We start from the raw sequence: 20467 nt of genomic DNA on the forward strand, positions 1-20467 counted from the left end.
CTATGTTCCTGCTCCCCTCACGTGGGAGGTGACACTGTAGAGTGCTGTGCGCAGTGACTGCCCCCTATTTTCACCCCCAACTCGCTCAGGAAGACGTTGCCTTCGATCGACGCCAATTAGAGTTTAAATCGCTTTCCAACTGTTTTTTCGCTGTTTCCTACAATCTAGCTTCACCATTGCGTTACTTGGTTGACATTGGTTTTCTGACGAAGGCATCGTCCTGCATTACGGCAGTCTTGTCGTGGCCCTACAGTGTTGGGGTCTTTTTCCATGCTTCCCTGGCACAAAGCAGGGGTGCACGTGGTCTCTTCACATTGGTACAATAACCTCAATGGTTCTAGAGACATGCAGGTTGACTCTATCGAATGACTCTATCGAATTGGCCTCATTTTTTGTTTCCATATCGTCACAGATCCTTGGATACAACATACGTCGTTGCGGGAAGCTCTTTGCCGTCGCGGCGTCTTTTATGCTGCACACAAGTATACTGAACGCTGCTTCATGGGACAGCGTGAGTTGCTTCACTTTATCGCTGTGATCCGGGTGGACGAAGTAATTATAGGCATTTAACGAGCCGCGGCGCGCGTGTGTGTCGAGCACATAAGGGCTTTTCTGGGACCCATTGTGTGCGGAGCGCAGCTGCGTTGACGTAAGGGTGACGGAGCGAGCCATTTAACGAGCTTGCTCTGAAAGCGATGCGAATTTACTCTTACGGGCAGTTATTCAGTGTCTGCGTGGGTGAGCAATAGGTTCCGCGCTCGTGTACGCGACGAGGGATATCAGCCGGCGGCAAACGCTTGTATTTCACAATAGGTTGGTGCTGCTGTTGATATTGTGACGGACAGCACAAACACGCGTGCCCTGTAGGTAAGAAGACAGCGGCGAGAAAGAAGAATCCAGGAAGCCCTGTATACTCGGTTTGTTTGTTGCAGTCTGTGCTATCAGAAAGGAAAAGACCAACCATAACACAGAACTGAATCTTTACAATTCTTACATGCCCGATTCCTACGTCATATCTGTTGCGGCACCCATTTTGCCACATTTTTCGCGCTACTCTTCAACTTCGTGACTTGCAGTGCGTGATTACATATGAACTGGAAGTGCGCGTTTCCTTCATAAATCATATTGCAGTGGCTTCACACCCCGCAAGATAGTTCACGTTAAGAACGCGCGACTATTTCATACGTGCGGTCTATAGTCAAGCATTTTTAGTCCATTTCGCTTTTCATCTTAAACCAACTATGTAGCATTCTCATCTGCTATCAGCACCTGAAAATATTGCATTTATCGCTGAAATTTCAGTTTAGACTTTTCCACGATGGACATGGAAACTCAGCCTCGTTATAGTTTTATTTGGGGGCTATATTAGCATGTCTAGCGAGCGTCGGAAGGATGAGTTTGCAGTATTGCCGAGATCTTGTTGCGAATCCAGAGGGCAGGCGCATACGTATTCTATATTCAGTGGAGCTGCTCTTTTTCATCATGTGCTTTGGTCCAACTTGGCCTGCTATAGCGTAACCCACCTCTTTGAATCAGTATCGCCTAAATGGTGATGACCACTCATTATAGAGAGTGTACGGTACTCTTCCCATTGCTGCGCTTTAACATTCGAGAGAAAAATGAGCTGAGCGGTGTAACTTGCCGTTCAACGATACCGAAAAGGCCACTCCTACCGTAAGAATAAGCTTGGTAAAAGGTGGTAAAATGAAAAGGCGGGTGGCAACGCCGTCTTCCGGTTCTTCGTCACGTCATGGGTTTTGACGGCGCCTGCTCTAGGACCTACAGTTATAATTCTTTATTGGTAAAGACGAACTACGTTGTCTTCTAATTTGGAGAAAAAGACTGAACTTGGCAAGTTTCGGAATCTTCTATGGAGCAAGCCCAAGTACAAAAAAAAGAGAAATATTTGAAATCAATTACGCAATACTGACGGACTTGCTCTGGGGTCCGCGCGCGAAATTAAAAAAATATATATATATCTTCTGATAACCCGTCTATTCCGGCAAAATTAATGAAAATAGAGATTTCAAATCGTACGTTATTAGTCTACAGTGCTTACTATTTATCGTTAATGCCGCTTTAAATTATGTAATTTCCGTCCAAGCCAACTGATGCGCCCGTGAGGCGCCATTGGCGTAGGCTGTGAATTGATCTCCGTCACCTGGGCAAAATGAAAGTGCGCGTTGGAGGAGCAACAAGCGAATCTTGCACTGTTAAGGGTGGTGTCCCGCAAGGCAGCGTATTATCGCCGCTTCTCTTCAACAGCGTACTTGCTGGACTTCCAAGCCGATTGCCTCAAGAAAGTGACTTTCCAATAGGCATAGCAATCTATGCTGATGACATCGCACTGTGGATCAGCGGTCCTTGGCACCACGGTCCGCGTTTTCGTGGGATATTGCAGAGAGCACTGAATGTCACATCGGAGTACACGGATGAAGTTAGTCTGCGGAGTTCACCCGCCAAGTCAGCCGCAATTGCGTATCGTCCTAGACAACGCACTCGTCGAACCATGAGGCTGCTATATCTCGTATATACACTGATAGATTGGGTACAGTAGCACCGCTACCTGAGCGGAATTATCGCCTATCGCAGTCCTTACTCAGATACGTGGCCACCTTGAATGCTAGGGGCGACGGCTGTGACCAGATGACACCACTACAGGTATATCAGTCACCTGTACTTTCTGGCGTGATGTATGCATTGCGAGCCGCCTAGTTTTATTGTCTCAATTGTAATGGGACCATCGTGTTGCCTTCCGAGTCATTCTTGGCTTACCTCGTGAGGCGCAGTCTGTTCCATTACTCACTGAAGCACACCAGCTGCCCCTGAGGCCTGCAATCAGACCAGAGAGCGTTGTATCATGTGGAGCGTCTGCACCGAGCATCAGATGGACAAGCACTTATTAACCGGCTGATTAAGCGGCCGTTCTCCCGCATGCGGAAAATGGGACCATCGTTCGTTGCCATTGCTGGCAGTTCAGAAGAGACTACCTCACTGAAAATTCCGAAGGAACACAACAACTAATGCCCCTTCCCTATTCCTATTTCGATCCCCGAGATACACAAAAAGTCTGACCAGCCTGTTTCGGCACTATTCCAGTTGGCCCAGCTGCACTGATGTGAAAATATGGAGACGGTTTAAAGTATTCACGGGTGCTTCGGTCAGCAGCGACGCTCAAGGCGCTGTAGCAGCTTTCTTCTGCCCTTAGACTGACATAAGAAGGGTGTTTCGAATACCTCATTCATGCCCATCAACAACTGCAGAGCTGGCAACGATTAATGTTGCTCCGAAGTACGTACAGGAAGAAATAAGCACTTCGAAGGTCGTCATCCCTACAGACTCCTGTGCTGCCGATAGCAGGCTGTTGAGAAAGGATGCCAACAGGCCAATTCTACTCAGTCCGCAGACAAACTTACTTGTCGTGCGGTGTCCCTCCTTGCCCAGCGGATACCTTCGCACGTGGGTCTTGCTGAAAATGAACTTGTGCTCACAATGGGAGTGACTGCCCAGAAATTTCTTGTATGATTGACAACGACCGTGTTTTAATCCACCGATACCTCCTAAAGCAGCACCCAGACCCCCGTGTTGCAAACGGCTCGTTCCCTCCCCGTGTTCATGGCCGTGGCTTGCCTCGTGGTGCTATAGAGCACTGTTAGTGAAATTAAGAGTTGGCTCTGTGTTGGTGCGCGAACGCTGTGGCTCTTATGAGATACTTGAACATCTTATATTGGAGTGTCGCGAGCATTTGTCACACAACGCGAACTGCTAATTCAGGAGTATGGGCTGATTGGACTCAAGTGTACGACCCTTGACGATTGACTGTTTCCGAGAGGGAGTGCTGCTCAACGCTACCAGGCCAGGCTACCAGGCTATCTGAAGGGGAGTGCAGTATTCTGCCGCAACTGAGAATCGGGTTTTGACAGACGATACGGGATTGAGGACGGCCGGCCTCGATGACGAAGTGTGTTGTTGAGTGCGGTGGCATCCAAAGCAAATCTTATTTTCATGTGTTTTCCTGTCACTGCGCCTGAACCGGAGCGCAGTAAGTGGTTCCGCTGCAAAGGGAGTACGCCTTCTGTACGCCCGCACTGCAGACAGAGGCCATCCGGTTAGTTCACTTCTTGCGCGTCCTCGTTCAAACGCGGCGTTCAGACTCGGTGTGCGCTCGCACGCACGCACTTAGGGCGGGTTGAGCCGGCGGCATGGAGGCGAAGGTTAATGACGGGCCCGCCTGTTGACTGCACGGGCAAGGGTGATGGTAGCGTGTGAGCTTGTTTAAAATGCGGCTTCGTTATCTTGTCTAACTAGGTCTCCGAGCAGTCAAGCTAGAGAGAGAAAATGACCCATGTTCCTGCTTCTCTAGTTGTGCTACCCCGAACTATGGTCGTGTTGGTAAAGTTGAGAACGTGCTATACAATCGGAAATGAGCGTGGTCTTCATTTCTGAGGGTGACAGCTGCATCAAAACTTTAACATCAAATGCGTGGCCACCTTATATTAGAAGTTTATATTTCCCTCACCAGCTCAACAAAACAGCGCGAAGTAAACAAAACTATGCAGCAAGGGCTTTTTTTATCTTTTTTTTTACAGTATCGCACTGATTTATAACTTGTATTAACTAAGCAGCATTTTATTTCAAGTTCCCGTTGTAATTCTTGTCACTGATTACGTGGTCACATTTCGTGAGCATGCATAAATCATTTCCTGAGCAACGAAATAGCAGAGCAAATTATTTCCGGACCATACTTTCGTATTTCTTTCGTGCAGAAACTTGATGTGCACAAAAGTTGAGAAAAGCAGAAGATGCTAACAATGAAGCTGTAATGTTCCATGCAGGCCGCCAATCCCGACGAGCTAAGCTTTGTGGAACAGGAAGAAATGGAGATCGTTTCCGAAGGAGACGGCGACGGATGGATAAAGGTGAGTGCGCTACGAATGGGAAAACATTCAGGTTATTACAGGCTTACTTATACAGGTAGGCTTAGCTGCCTTATTCTGGCTTAAACATTAAATTGTGGGGTTTCACGTGCCAAAGCCACTTTCTGATTATGAGGCACGCCGTAGTGGAGGACTGCGGAAATTTTGACCACCTGGGGTTCTTTAACGTGCCCCTAAATCTAAGTAGAAGGGTCCTTCCGCATTTCGCCCCCGACGGAATGCGGCCGCAGTGGCCGGGATTCCATCCCGCGACCTCGTACTAAGCAGCTCAATACCGTAGCCACTGAGCAACCACGGTGGGTCTTATTCTGGCTGGCTTTTTGGGAAAATGATATTTGGACCGCAGAAAAATATAATTAAAGAAAGGTTGTTTCAAGTAGTCATGCAAGGGCGCTGGCGGGGTACCTATGACTTCCGACTGCACATTCGTGTAAGCGGCCCGCAACGCCAGCACAGGCACCTGCCGCGGCAGCCCATGGTGACTCAGCTGCGGTGCTCGAGGTCCCAGGTGCAATCCCGGCCGTGGCGGCTGCATTCCGATGAGGGCGGAGTGAGAAAAAACGCTCGTCTACCGCGCTTTGAAAGCTCGTTAAAGGACACCGGGGGATCAAAATTGGCCTGGTGGCCCCCCGACTACGGCGAGCCTCTAAAATCATACAATTAATTTTTATGCGAAGCATATTACGAGGGCTCAACCCAGCTCCTCAGGCGCGGCGGTGACCATGAAATCACGTGACACCGTGACGTCACGACAGAGGAGAAGTGGCTTTGGCTCAACTCTTGCAAGACGGGCTGGGTGGGAATCGAACCAGGGTCTCCGGAGTGTGGGACGGAGACGCTACCACTGAGCCACGAGTACAACGCTTCAAAGCGGTACAAAAGCGCCTCTAGTGAATGCGGTGTTGCCTTAGAAACGCGCTGTTTCTAAGGCGTGCGTCTCTTGCTCAGGCGCACATTTCGTTGCCGCGCCGAACGCTGCTTTGCTCGACGCTCACCGCGTCCAATGCGGGGCGCGTAGTCGCTGCCCTGTAGCCCATTGTCTTACACCCCTTGGCGGGTCGACGGGAACGCTGTCGCGTTCCACTCTTGAAGGCGAAGAAGTAATGCATGAGTTGTTTCTTCGTCTAGCCGAACCAAATATAGCCAAGCAACAGCAGTTCACCAGGCTAAACAGTGGTTCAACAACTAAAATAAAGGCTAGTATGCTTCGCATCCTGGGCTTAACCTTACCTAAGCCACAGCCATTTTTTTATTTAACGTCAGCACAACTCACTCGTCGTTTACAGGAAGGTCGAGCTGTTTTTATTGTGGAATAAAGAAAAGCAGTAATATTGCCCGAAATGCGGTGCATTGATAGGCAGAGCAGTGTATTAAACAATTACCCGAAATATGGTTTGTAGAATCATCAGCCGTGTAAATTGCAGTAAGCTTTGCCTTACTAATCAAATTAACAATCATGGCGTCACGCGCACACAGGCAACCATGAACAGATCTCACTCAATGGACACGAGCACTCCCTGTCGTAACGCTGGCGTGGCGAAGAGCGAAGGCAGAGGGCAATGAGTGCTTGCTGCCTCTCGTTTCAACGTGACTCCCGAACTTACGTGACCTCCATTACTAAGCTCGCTCGAAGACAACGCGCAAGTGATCAGCGATCTCTGCTCGGCTACCCTTGCACCCACCACAGACTACCTCCCAGGATAGGGCGCATGGGTCGCGCGAAAAGACGCTCAGCAGCGCGGGCAGTCGTGCGCGACTCGGGCAGGAGGAGACGCACGCTCGATCGCGTCTGCAGGTGAAGGGGTGCGAGCGAGTACGGGGAAAGCTTGACTCGAGAGCTCGGGCGTCGTTCCACAGTCAACCAGATGCGGGGCGAAGGAGCTGGGAGAAAGAGAGAAACGGGACGTTTGGGGTAGAAAGGAGCGTCTGGGTCCGAAGCAACTTTAGCACAACCCTTAAGCACCTTGCTATCCCCTTAAATGTTTCGCCCGTCAGAGGAAGCTGGCAGAGCATTATTATTATTATTATTATTATTATTATTATTATTATTATTATTATTATTATTATTATTATTATTATTATTATTATTATTATTATTATTATAGGTGGAGTTTGGCATGAATTTCACCGGCGACTCCTTTTCCCTTTGTCAAACAGAATACAGAGCAATCATTTTTTATGCTTGATGGCACTTTTAAATGTCGCCTATGGTAGATAGCACAATTCTTGTCCTTGAGCTGGATTATTCGAAGACGCGGACATTACTAGGACGAGAAATCGAAATACATATTCAACTAGTTAACAAAAATTCACTAATTATATTTGGATTGTTCACTGTACGTACGGCACATATTGCAATTTACGATTTAACCGGTGAGCTTGCAAGACGTATCCGCTTGAAATGAATTTCCAGGATGACGCCAGCTTCGAGACACTATTTCCCAAAGCGTGGAACTAAATACATGCACGTTCCATTTACTATCGTGCTTCAAGGCAGCAGAGAGCGATCTGTAAAAAAAAAAAAAAGGGAAGTGGAAGAAGAGTGCATTTTTACGCAAGTTTGATGGGGTGCATCTCCAAACTGGCGTCACTCTGGGAATTCATTCCAAGTGGATACGCCTTGCAAACCCACCGCGTCAATTCGCAAATTGCTATGTGTGCCGTAAAGTAATTAATTCAAAAGGCAATTAGCGGATTTTTGTTAGTTAGTTGAATACGTGTTTAAATTTTTCGTGGAAGTAATGTCCGCCTCTCTGAATAATCGAGCTCAAGGACCAGAAATATGTTATATGCAACAGGCTATCTTTAAAGTTCGATAAAACTTAAGCATGATCACCTTGTATATCAAAAATAGGGCGTCTCAAAAAAAAAGACAAAGAACAATAAACTGTAAAATAAATGTAGGATAGCGTTCCCGCATTCTTCAAGGAAATTTCAAGAACAGCGTACGTCACAACAGACATATTTAGCACTGCAAGTAGTGACCGTTTGTGAAAGCGTAAGGAAAATAAATATAAAATTTAAACCCAGTACCTGTCAGTTCAAATTTAGTTCGTGTAAGCCCCACTGCAACGAAGGAGTGTGCGCGTGAGGATAGTTAGTTCATGCAGAACTCACTAATCGTCAGCGATTCTCGTTCCTTCCGAAAATTATTAAGAACACCACCGCACGGCTTTGCAGTTCAGTTGGCCGCCGTAGTGCTTCCCCCAATGAGCGTGGCTTTCTGTGCGAGCGCACAGCTTAACGTTACCCCCCCCCCCCTTTTTTTTTTCTACGTGGAGTGCGAATTGATACGATGCAACAACTTTGTCTTGCTGTGAGAGCGAACAAGAGCACGCAGCACTTTCGGCTGGGTCTATGTCGTGTAGAAAACACTTTGTGCACGCAAGGCGTAGACGCAGCATATGTATTACTTTCTCTGTTGAACGCTAACCATTAATGTATATCGAGTTGTATTCTCTTTTTGTATATGCGCAATGGGATAAACCTTTCGCCACCTGTTTTCAAGTCATTAATCTTTCAATCTTTCGTAGGACAGTTGACGCATGCATGCACCGCTTTATGAACGAGGGATCAAATAGGTTTCGTTATCAGTGCGCGTCGCTTGTACACGACAGTAGAATCTACGCGGCCAGGCCTCGATGCCCTTTATTTGATATAGCGTAATTTGCACCGTGATAAGGAATCCCTTTCTCCGTATCTACCTGTTCACTTCAATAAACCTTATTAGCAAGATCACCTGCACTTCACAGAGAAAGTATTTTTCAACTAAGCGAAGTGCAAGCGGAAGTTTCACGCGAACCATCCCGACGGGAAGGATTTGTGACCACGGTAGATTCAAAGTGCGTACTCATGAGAAGTTTTTCGCACGAAAGTGCAAAAATAATCCGTATAACAGCGGCCAACTTGATTTAAGAAAACCTCTGTGCAGTGGGATTGAAACTAGCGTGCATTGTTTAATTTTTCCATTGAGAGATCTCTGGGCGCATGCCTAACCCGCACTGGACTGGGGCGACCTTGTACGAGTAACCAAGCACTTGTAATACAGTACCTGTTTCCAACAGGCCAGAAATCATGCGCTCTGAAGCCCGAATGTAAACAGTCGGAAAGATTTACAAAGACTGCAGCAGTACACACTGTACGGGCTGATTTCTCTGACCAGAGAGCGTCGACAATCTATGTTCTCGATAAAAAAAGAAGAATACAGGAACACAGGACAACAGGTAAAGGACGAGGTGCAGTCCCGTGTCTGTAGAATCTACTCACAGCTTTTTTTTTCTTAAGGATGCTTGAAAATTGACTCATATTCACACGGCGTTATCTTCGATGATTTTGCGTTGATTTTGCGGTGGATATCGCTTCCATATTCACACATGGGCAGACACTGCAGGAGGCAAGGATCACAGAAGCTGTCGTCGTACGAGACTATCGCCTAAAGATTCTGTGTAGTAGTAACGAGCAGCGTCTCAGTTTCGACATTCAGTTCATTTGTTGCCATTTCTGTAAAAGTTTGAGTTGAACTAGCATCCTGGTACGCGGGCACGTTCATCGCAGGCGCGCAACTACAAAGGGGAGGAAGGCTACATCCCGCAAAACTACGTGGAGGTCGTGGAAAGCCAGCCGGCGGGTGCATCTGGCGAGTCCTTCTCGAGCGTAGACTACCGTGTCGAGACCAGCGACGACGTGGATGGTGACACCGCGGCTGCTGCCGTGGGCGCCGAGCCCGAGTGCGCCCAGGAGCCATCGACGACCGAACCTCCCGCGGCGGAGGCAGCAGAGCCACCCGCAGACTTCCCAAGCACCCTGGCTCCTCCCGGCGAAGTTCGCCTCAGCAGTGAGACAGGCTTTAACAATTGTCATGAAAGACAAGCACCCTCTAACGATGGTCTGAGTGGCTAAGACTCATATTAGGTGCGAGGACTCTTAGCTGGGCTTGGTTTCCGTACATTATGGCGAAACAGCGCAGAGAACAGGAGGTGGGCAAAACGGACAGGCATGGACATTGGACAATGCGGTATTAGGCTATTCACATGACATGTAATAGGCATCTTCACAACATGTAACGGACATGCACGGCACCATCATTCTTTGGGTGACACTTGACTGTCCGCAAGCAGGAAAGGCATGAAGCACGCGAAGGTCACTTTCGATACTAGCGCCATATTTTTGTGGGAGCTACAAATGTTTCTCTTGTTTCGCTGAAAGCGAAGACACGTGGATAAGTGTTGCAGTGGGACTGGTTGGCCAGGCACTGCTCATGTTTTCGTGTGATCGTACTGCAGCGTCAGTGACGCGTTGCTGTCGCTCTCGTCGCAGCCACGTACTGCCGCGCCATCTACGACTACGAACCGACATGCGATGATGAGCTGGGCTTCGCGGAGGGCCAGGTGATCCGGATCCTGCGCACCGTGGTGCACGACGGCGTCGATGACGGCTGGTGGGAGGGCGAGCTGGACGGCCGCACCGGAATCTTTCCTTCTCTGATGGTCGAGGCGCTCAAAATAACCGGAGAGCCGCAGACGCCCATGGTCAGTATCTGCCACTGTGCTCTCCAGACTGCGCTTCTAAGTCATATGGCCTTTTTTTTATTTAAGACAATGTCTTTCTTAACAAGTTACTCCCACTTTTCCCTAATGGGTATGTGTAAGTTTAGCCTCTTCACTGGACCGATCCTGGACATAGTGCTGTCTAAATTTGTGGCCCATTCACGTGGGTGTGTGCAGTCAGAAATGTGCACCGATCAAAATCCAGGCCACTGTCAAAAAAATTCTGTCTGCCGCTCCTCCTACACCGCTTACGCGAGGGATAACATGATAGAGTGCCGTGCGCAGGTGACTCCGCTCCATTCTCAACCCCAACTAGCTCAGGAATACATAATGCTTGATCGACGTCAACAGGAGGGCGAATAGTCTTCCAACTTTTCTTTTAAACTCTCTACCCTTTTGTGGAGAAAATGCGGCAGCGCTTATGGTTTTCTTTCTCCATGAGAGCAGTACAACTGCGGAATGTAGGTGCTTCCCAAGAAAGGAGGTCATTTGCTCCAGCGAGAAGTGAGGACTCATACCGTGCAATGAATAAGTCGGCTTGCTTTTATTCTAATATGCTTCTCGGTCCAGATGAGAAGGTTTTCTCCGCAAGCGTTCTTAGTGTTCGCGTGCTTTTTTTATTTTTATGTGTGATCGTCAAATATTCGCACTCCGCAGAAGAGATGCAACGCCAACTAGCCCGATCAGCCACGTTGCTAGGTATCCCCTGAAGGAATCGTTTAATCTCAGAAACATATGCTTGGCAGCGAAGTTTGCCTTCAATCTATGTTACTTATCTAAGAAACTGACGTTGATACGCCCCGCTTCGGAATAATATAGTACTGGAATGGTGAGTGCCACTCACATCAGCCACTTATATCGGTGACGCGATCGTGTCAGTGCACCTCGTCTCCCACCGCATCAGAGCGCCGTCTTCTCAACCATAAGCAGTCACTCCAGTTTGGCATCTTGCTCCAGAGCACACCTCGTGGCTTAATATAGAGAATAATGGAAGGTCTGCCAACTCTCGGCCAACTTGTTTACCTATGTGCAGTAGACATCGCTGTTTAACAAGTGTTTCGGCTGCTTCCAGGATGACCCAAACATGGACACCGTGCCCCCGCCTCCAGCATTTACGCCGCCGAAGCCCTCATTCCTTGTCCCGCCGGCACAAGTAATACTAACACAGCCCACGCCTGACCACGAGCAGAGTGGCGAAGTGGAGCAGCCGACGGAGCCAGGTGACCGACGCGCTGGCCGAGTTCTTTGCAGTAACGCGGGATGCTTCGTGGAGATCCCTAAATTATTCTTACATCGGGGTTGTGCTTCCAATTTTTACGTATTGCACACTTGCTCACTGGAATTCGCTGCTTTTACAAGTGCTGGTTATGCGTCCTTCTAGAGAGTGCTTTTTTGTGTTCTTTTGTTACTATGCATTGCACCCGCAGCGCTTGCGCATTGTAGAAGCAAGTTAGTTGGCGTTTAGAAGACTAAGACCTGCAAATGCTCTTATGTCGTGGCAGATGTAGTCTAGCGGTAGAGTGCACATTCGTAGCCGGTCCGTGTGTGGTTACGAACACGTCTCTATTTGGTGTTTCAAAGCATAGACGTAGCTAAAACATGTGCCCGCAAGCTAAAGCTTTTCCAAATAGACTGCCTAGCAGGCACGCATTTGAGCTCTTGTGGGACAGTAGTTCTGAATCTTCAGGATTCTTACCCAAGGCATCTTATTCCGTGATCAACTGAACGTGCGACCAGGATAACCTGGAAGAGTTTGCGGAACAACACGCAACTCATCGTCAGCATCATCAGCAGCCAATTTTATGTCCACTGTAGGACGCAGGCCCCCTCCCCTCCCTGCGTCTCCTATTACGCCTGTCCTGCGCCAACCGATTCCAACTAGCGCCCGCGAATTTCCTCATTTCATTCCTCCACCTAGTCTTCTACCGTCCTCGACTGGGCTTCCCTTTTCTTAGCACCCATTCTGTAATCCTAATGGTCCACCGGTTGTTTAACCTACGCATTATATGACCTGCCCAGCTTCATTTTTCTTCTGTGAATGTCAATTAGAATATCGGCTATACCCGTTTGCTCTCTGATCCAAACCGCTCTCTTTCTGTCTCTTTAGCATTCTTCGTTGTATCGCTCTTTGCGCGGACATTAACTGTCCTCAAGCTTCTTTGTCAGTCTCCAAGTTTCTGCCCCATATGTCAGCACCGGTAAAATGCACTATTTATGCACCTTCCTTTTCAATGATAATGGTAAGCTTCCAGTCAGAAGCTGACAATGTCTGCCATATGCGCTCCAACCCATTTTTATTCTGTGAATTTCCTTCTCATGATCAGTGGCTATGGTGTTGGGCTGCTGAGCACGAGGTCGCGGGATCGAATCCCGGCCATGGCGGCCGCACTTCAATGGGGGCGAAATGCGAAAACACCCGTGTGCTTAGATTTAGGTGCACGTTAAAGAACCCCAGGTGGTCAAAATTTCCGGAGTCCTCCACTACGGCGTGGCTCATAATCAAAAAGTGGTTTTGGCACGTAAAACCCCAAATATTATTATTATTATTCTCATGATCAGGGTTCCCTGTGATTAATTTTCCTAGATAAACGTACTCCTGCGCAGAGTGTAGAGGCTGACTAGCGATCCTGAACTGTTGTTCCCGCGCCCAGCTACTCATCATTATCTTTGTCTTCTGCATATCGTCACGTAGTAGTGACGGTGAAGAAGGCAGCAAAACTATGATTAACGAAACTAGCGTTTCATTGGGCGAACTTGGTGCCTTCAAAAGCAGGCTACGGTCAAAGAACAACGATAGAGGCGAACACACTACGCGGTCGTCGAAAATCTGATCAGTGGGCTAAGCGCGTTGGCTTTTATACATCAATCGTCGTATGTTCAGTAATCGCTGGGATCCGCGTGTCTTCCACAAAGTTCTACACTATTCGCGTCGCGCATACATGCAATCAGATTACGCAAGGTTCGGTGACGGACTGCGAAGGGAACCATCGATAACATTCCAGAAACTTCCGATACACGTAGGCTTGTCCTGCGCTGTGCGATAACATTTGTTAGGCGGTGAAACGTGGTCAATCATTTGTTGTAACTTGTCCCCAGTGTTGCTGAACGGGAAAACGTCATCTGGAAAACGAAGGTTGCTGAGATATTTGCCGTTGATCCTTACTCCTAAGCCGTCCCAGTTTAATAGCTTGAATACTTCTTCCAAGCTCACAGTGAATAGCATTGGAGAGATTGCGTCTCCTTGCCTGACCCCTTTGTTTAAAGGTATCTTCCTGTTTTTCTTGTGGAACGCGTTAAGGTAGCTGTGGAATCTCTGTAGATATTTTCCAATATATTTATGTGATCGGCCTGTGGTCGTTTATTACGCAATGCCTCTATGATTGATGGTATCTTCACTGAATCAAATGTCCTTTCGTAATCTACGAAAGCCGTATATAGAAGCTAATTGTACTGTGCGGATTTCTGGATTACTTGATTAATGACATGGATGTGATCCATTGTAGAGTATTCCTTCCTGAAGCCAGCCTGTTCTCTTAATTGACTAAAGTCCAGTGTTTCTCTTGTTCTATTGGAAATAATCGTGGCGGATATTTTATATAATACTGGGAGTAAGCCAATGGGTCTGTAATTTTTCATATCCTTAACGTCTCCCTTTTTGTCGATTAGTATAATGTTTGCATTCTTCCAGTTCTCTGGGACCCTTGAAATTGATAGGCACATTGTATAGAGAGCGGCCAGTTTTTCAAACATTATGTCTCATCCATCTTTGATTAAATCAACTCTTATTCCATTTTCTCCTGCCGTTTTTGCCCGTTTAATGTCTTGCAAGGCCCTCCTAACTTCATAGTTATAGAAGGAGTCTCTGCAACCTGATCATTACTGCTTCGAATGGAGGTATCGTGGCTCCTCTGGGTACTGTACAGGTCAGTATGAAATTCTTCCGCTGCTTTTCTTATGCCTTCGAGATTCTTGATGATGTTACCTTGCTTACCTTTCAGTGCATACATCTTGGTTTGCCCTATGCCAAGTTTCCTTCTCACTGATTTCATGCTTCGTCCATTTTTTATGCTTCCTCAGTCTTTCGAACGTTTTCTCCTTGTAGATCAGTTTTGACAGTGCCTCCAATTCTGTTTTATCTCTTGAGTTGGACACTTTCATTCTTTGCCGTTTCTTGATTAGGTCTTTAGTTACATGGGAGAGCTTGGATACTGGTTGTCTTGGTGTTTTCCCCCAATTCAATTCCCCCACCTCCCACTTCGATTGCTGCCTCTGGAACCAGTCTAGTTACGGTTTCATTCATTACCTCAACGTCATCTTCATCTCTCTGTTCTAAGGCTGCATATTTGTTTGCAAGTAGCAGCCTGAATTGGTTTGCTTTTACTGCGCCTATGTTGGCCTGTTTCTTCGTGACCAAACTTACTCTTTTTCTCTTCAAATTGAAGTGAATCCTAGACATCACCAACCTATGATCACTGTACTTAACTCTACCTGACACTTCAACATCATTAACTAATGCTGGGTCGGCAGAAAGTGTGAAATCTATTTCATTTCTTGTTTCACCATTAGAGCTTTTCTAGGTCCGCAATATGTTGCTGCGCTTCCTGAAGAAGGTGTTCATAGTTCACAGCTCATTCCTTTCCGCAAATTCTACCAGTATCTTTCCTCTAGCATTCCTAGAATCGACAATGTAACTGCCAATTGCTTGTTCACCAGCCTGCTTTTTCCCCACTTTTGCATTGAAGTCGCCCATTACTACAGTATACTGAGTTTGCACTTTTCTCATCGCTAATTCAACATCTTTATCAAATTGATGTACTTTATCATCATCGTGACTGGATGTTGAAGCGTAGGCTCGTACTACCTTTAATCTATACCTCTTATTAAGTTTATGACTACTGCTACCCTCTCATTAATGCTATAGAATTCGTCAGTGTTGCTCGCTATATCCTTATGGATTGGAAATCCTAGCCCGTATTGCTTTTTATCTGGGCGACCTCTATAGCAGAGGACATGACCTTTAGTCAGCACTGTATAAGCCTCACCAGTTCTAATCTCACTAAGGCCAATGATATTCCAAACAATGCCTAATAGTTCCTCAAAGAGTCGTGCTAAGCTAGCCTCACTCGACAGAGTTCGGGTATAGTGCCCAAATTGTTTGCCTATTTTAGCGATTAGGTAGGTCTTTTAATTGGCAGAATATAGAAATCCATACTGGAAATACAGTCAAAACGTTAAGCCAGGAAGGAAATGAATGATACAAGCGCTGACGATGAATTCATACCAATTCGCTCAGTTTTGGTCTTATGAAATATAGGAAATAGCAGGTTGCGTGTTCATTAATCTGTTTGACACATACTTGTTTTTTATTTGCCTCCGCAATAGAAATATTTTCACAGCAGTAGTAGGCACTAACCAGCAGCTTCTCCGCAGTTTCTTTTGATTCCGGAGTAAAGTTTAACCCTTGGGTACATTTATGCACTACAGCGCACTGCCAAACACATGCGGCCTGTCAATGCTAACATGTTTATCATATCTGCGAACTAAAGATGTAGTCTTAGAACACGTCACTTGCCTGCCTGCACCACAACAGCTTCGTGTTCGTGGCACACCGGACCTCGGCTGCCATGCTGAATGCAGCGGTGGTGGTATAGTTCGTGCCTGCTTGCTTGCGTATGGCTCGAGAACCACCACAGCCAGCGGTGGCCTTGTCTCGATCTCTTGTAGCCGTCTCTGTACTTTATAACGATGCCGATTTCCAACTGGAGCTGCCGACACCGCAACAGGCCCACTACCAGAGTCAGTTCTCGGGGTCCGAGAGCGAGTCGAGCGACCATGACGTCGCTGGTAAGTCTCGAGTTGGAAATCACGGTGTTCTCCACCATATTTTTCACGCACCTTCTCCCACCTGCTCCCCGTGTCTCAGCTGAGGCAAGGTACACAGGAGTAGGAGTCTGCACACGCATTGCTTAAATAGTGCAGTGCCGGTGCAGTGCCGGTGCCGGTGCAGCCCAACTTGCAGTTAGCGACATATTTAGCTGATGCCTCCTGTTCTGTCGTTCGCTGCGACGTTCAAGCTGGAATAGTTGTACGATGATTGTAGTTCGGGCCGGTTGCGTATTCATCGAACAAAGCAGGAATCTTTTAGTAGGCGATTCTCGCATTACATCATTTGTACTTGAGTGGCCAGCTATAAGAGCCTGAAATTATGCTGCAGTGGCGAGTGTCACTTGCAAGTGCTCATATTCCGCCAATGACGAGTGCCCAAATCTCAGTAATGGCTGGCAGGAAAAGCGAGTCGGAGTGTGAAAGAAAGGATCACGATGAGGCCAACCCGCTCTGTTCATGGTGATCCTGTCAGAAAACCGGGTGCGCTCCTGTTTACCTTTCCTCTTCCTTTCGTCAACATTGTACCCGTTCCGTGAAAAGAAACCCGATCGTGAAAGGCATTGTCATGCCATACTTACATGTCTTATGTAATCGTGAGACTAAAAGCGGTTTCCGTCGCTGTAACAGGCTGTAAGAATTCTAGAGACATTCCCCCATAAAATATACCGCCGTAAATTTATGTCAAGCAGGACACGGGGCTTCTTTTGCTCATGGAGAAGTTCTAACTGTTGCAAAAGTGCAAAGGCGAATACAATTAAAGGGTCACTAAAGGTTACTATAAAGTCAAGTTAAAGTGATAAAGCAATGCTCTAGGACGTCTAAGGCGTCAATATAATCGCTAAGAGAGCTTTAGTAACCGAGAAATTGAGGTAAATGCATGACACGATGTGAGACACCCCAGCGACATTCCGGTACTAGCCCAATGACGAAGGCACTCCTCACCATAATTTATGTCACTAGTACCCAACTACTCGTGTTAAGAAGATCATTTCATTAGGTTATAAGACGGAAGAAAATTCTACTTGTCTGCTTCTGTTCGATTCTAAGAAAAAATAACATTTTGACGTTGCCCTTCAGTAGTACGGGTGGTCGAAAGGTTTCGTTTTCACTCGACTCTGCGCCGCGCGCGCTTTGGAGTTTCAGTTGTTTCGTTATCGCGTCGTGCTGCGCTGGTTCTGCTGGCTCGCGAAATTTGCATTTGGAACAAGCAGCGACATTGCCCACGTCCATGTGATGTCGTGGGATGCTCGAACGGTCCGCGAAACTTGGCCAAGGACAGTTGCAGCGGCGAATCCAACGTTACTTATCACTGTGTGCCAACAAGTGAACCTCTCCGTTCGAAGTGGGTAAGCGCCTTACCTCTGGCACAGCGCGTTGGCAAAGAGCCGAAAAATCACATAGTGCGCTTACTGCACTTCCGTCCAGAGGATTACGAGTTTAATGCCGACTTACTGAAGTCGTGTGGAGTGCCTTTCAAAGCAATGCTTTCCCATAGCACTGTTCCGTCGGTCTTGTCTGCATTCTCCGAAGCGCAAGAACTGCAGGTCGATTCCGGGGCGGTGAGTGCGGCATTTGGTTTTCGCGAAGGAAAAGCTACAAATGTGCGAATATGTACAGCCATGACATACAGTTGCCGTCGTAGTAGTACGCAACGACGCCGGCAGCGCGAGCCCTCAGCAGCAGGTCACGTTCATCAGTGCTTAAATCGCTGAAATCGAGCCCATCATCCCGAGCCGATGCGTCGTTGTCAGGGTCGTCTATTGCAACGAGCGTCAAAGTTGGCGTCACAAAATAAATAACCAGTTTATTGTCGCGCGCTTTCCTTTCCGCTGGCCACCATAGTTCCGCTTTCGCACTGCTGTCGGCTCTGTCTTGTCTTTGTTTCTAGCCGCGCGTTTGCGTTTTGCGCAGAAAAGCCGTAGAGTCGTCTGCGGGCGCCGTTTTACTAACCGACGGCGCAACGTCACTATGCGACCATGACGTCACCACTCCTCGATCGGAGGGTGGGCGATTTGAACTGCGCTAGAGGTACGCGGACGCTTCATAACGCATTTTCTCTTTAAATAAGTCTCTTCTACGCATGAAACAAGCGTTACGAGGTTTCTGGGTGGGTATTTCAACAGTCCACGTTGACTTAATCGTAACCTTTAGTGTCCCTTTAATACCATCTTCACAGTGCCGCTGTATGTCGATTTACAAATTGTATGCTGGTTTTAAATTAAGACCAGGCAACAGTCACAGTAACGCACACCGGAGTGGCAGATATATGATTGCCTCCGCGTACGTGCATATATATTGTGAGACGAGGTTTAGGCAGCCAGTCTCTTCTTTTATTCTCCCGAGACAGAGCCCCACCACCAGGCCCCAAAACGGTGATGATGAGTATGTACAGGTGAGAATATGGAGCGTATGAATAATGCTCACAATATATATATATATATATATATATATATATATATATATATATATATATATATATATATATATATATATATATATATATATATATATATATATATATATGAGCAGAGTAATGTGTTTTATACAGAGTGATTTATCACATATGACAACACTTTCTCAGTATCCTCACATACACAAGGGGAGCACGCGGTACTCATATGCTGCTCAATACACGGGGAATTAAACGTTTCCTTCAGGCCGACAAGAAGGAAGTTCGTTTAAACCTCCACATGCATGCGAATGTAACTCTTTAAGTAATTGATCGCGAGCAGGAAGTTAACAATATGAGACATCAGAAGACGATCCTTTACTTGGAGCTTTCCAATCCCACACTTGGAAACACGAGTACCTTTTATGATTCGCTTCGATCGATATCGATACAACAAACCTCGATATCAAATACGTTTTTCAGAGTACCACTTGCATACTAAATATTATTGTGCATAAGTTCAGCGATACGAAACCGTAGATGTAGCTAGTTTCTGGTCGGAGATTGCTTTCCATCGTAGTTTTTGCTTCTGTTCAGCATGTCTGTTGTGTGTAGAGCTCTGTGCTTGCCATTAGAGGATCCTTGCTTGCCCGATTGTGCAAACGCTTGCGGCATGGTGACTTATTTACAGCAGCAGGAACGTGCTTGCTGGAGCCACGCATGTTTCGGCACCTTCCTCTCTGGTATTTTTAGTTGAAGCAAGCGTCTCTGCCATTTAATTTGCTTGCTGGTATATCACTTCTACAATAGGCTGCAACTATTTCTTTGTTGATGAAGGTGAAAATTGTCACTATGACGCTCTTTTTAGGTTTGAATACATAGAGCTTGAGTGTATGGGAAAGTGTACGGTGCAGCGAAGCGGGGCCAGTTCGGTTTGAACGCTGACGCAATCTTGATCTAGCAAAACTAAAAAAATTGATCTGCGTTCCCGTTGAGCGTGCGTGCGTGCGTGCGTGCGTGCGTGCGTGTGCGTGTGTGTGTGTGTGCGTGTGTGTGTTTGCGTGTGTGTTTGTGTGTGTGTTTGTGTGTGTGTTTGTGTGTGTGTGTGTGATTTTGACGGAATATTTGTATAATCATCTGTGGCAGATAGCACGTTTTAGCGTCTTAACCTGAAATAACTGAAGAGGCGGACATTACTTGCGCAATAAATCGAGACGTGTGATTGACTAACTAAATTGACATATGGGCAGTTTTGCCCGACGCGCGATGCATTGAAAGTGATAGCAAAGCTTAGTTTTGCCAGGAAACTCCTCGGGCAGTGTTAGAAGAATATGCGGGGGCGACATGTCGGCGCGAGGCAGGCTGCAGAGCAACTTGTGCTGCGCAGCAAAAACAGCGCCCCGCAGCTTTCAGGCATCGCACACCTCAGTGGTGCACTAGACGAGAAAACAGAAGGAAGCCCGTCTGAGTTTGTAGCTCGAAGTGCAGCGTCCGTTTCACTCGGACCATTGTATGCCGCGCATACTGGACTTGGCATACTGGACCACTGGGCCGCGCATGCGCGTAGATACCGTAAAAGCGCGATGACGTCAACGGCGACGGCGCAACTGGGCCTCGAGCCTCCGTGTAATTGCTATCGCACTAAAGATGTTGACATAATGCGCACAGACTCCGCAGAGCCGATTCACAAATTGCGCTAAGCAGCTCCA

General features: G+C 47.2%; 2 protein-coding genes across 7 annotated transcripts in view; one reads left to right on the forward strand and one right to left on the reverse strand.

The window, feature by feature from the left end:
• Positions 1-20467, reverse strand: part of LOC135895998 (polyunsaturated fatty acid 5-lipoxygenase-like) — a 443319-nt gene that overhangs the window by 265009 nt on the left and 157843 nt on the right. The window lies entirely within an intron of this gene.
• The window catches only part of nwk (nervous wreck), a 179391-nt gene that overhangs the window by 153642 nt on the left and 5282 nt on the right, over positions 1-20467 (forward strand). For 4 of the 6 annotated variants that reach the window (XM_065424270.2, XM_065424272.2, XM_065424271.2 and 1 more), the window contains 5 exons: positions 4836-4919; positions 9492-9771; positions 10254-10465; positions 11556-11703; positions 16208-16327. In XM_065424270.2, the coding sequence (XP_065280342.2) occupies positions 4836-4919; positions 9492-9771; positions 10254-10465; positions 11556-11703; positions 16208-16327 (844 nt within the window). The remainder of the gene's footprint in view (positions 1-4835; positions 4920-9491; positions 9772-10253; positions 10466-11555; positions 11704-16207; positions 16328-20467) is intronic. The other 2 variants (XM_065424274.2, XM_065424276.2) reach the window with 1 other exon arrangement.

Source organism: Dermacentor albipictus, chromosome 3 (genome assembly GCF_038994185.2).
Source record: "Dermacentor albipictus isolate Rhodes 1998 colony chromosome 3, USDA_Dalb.pri_finalv2, whole genome shotgun sequence".
Taxonomy (NCBI): domain Eukaryota; kingdom Metazoa; phylum Arthropoda; class Arachnida; order Ixodida; family Ixodidae; genus Dermacentor; species Dermacentor albipictus.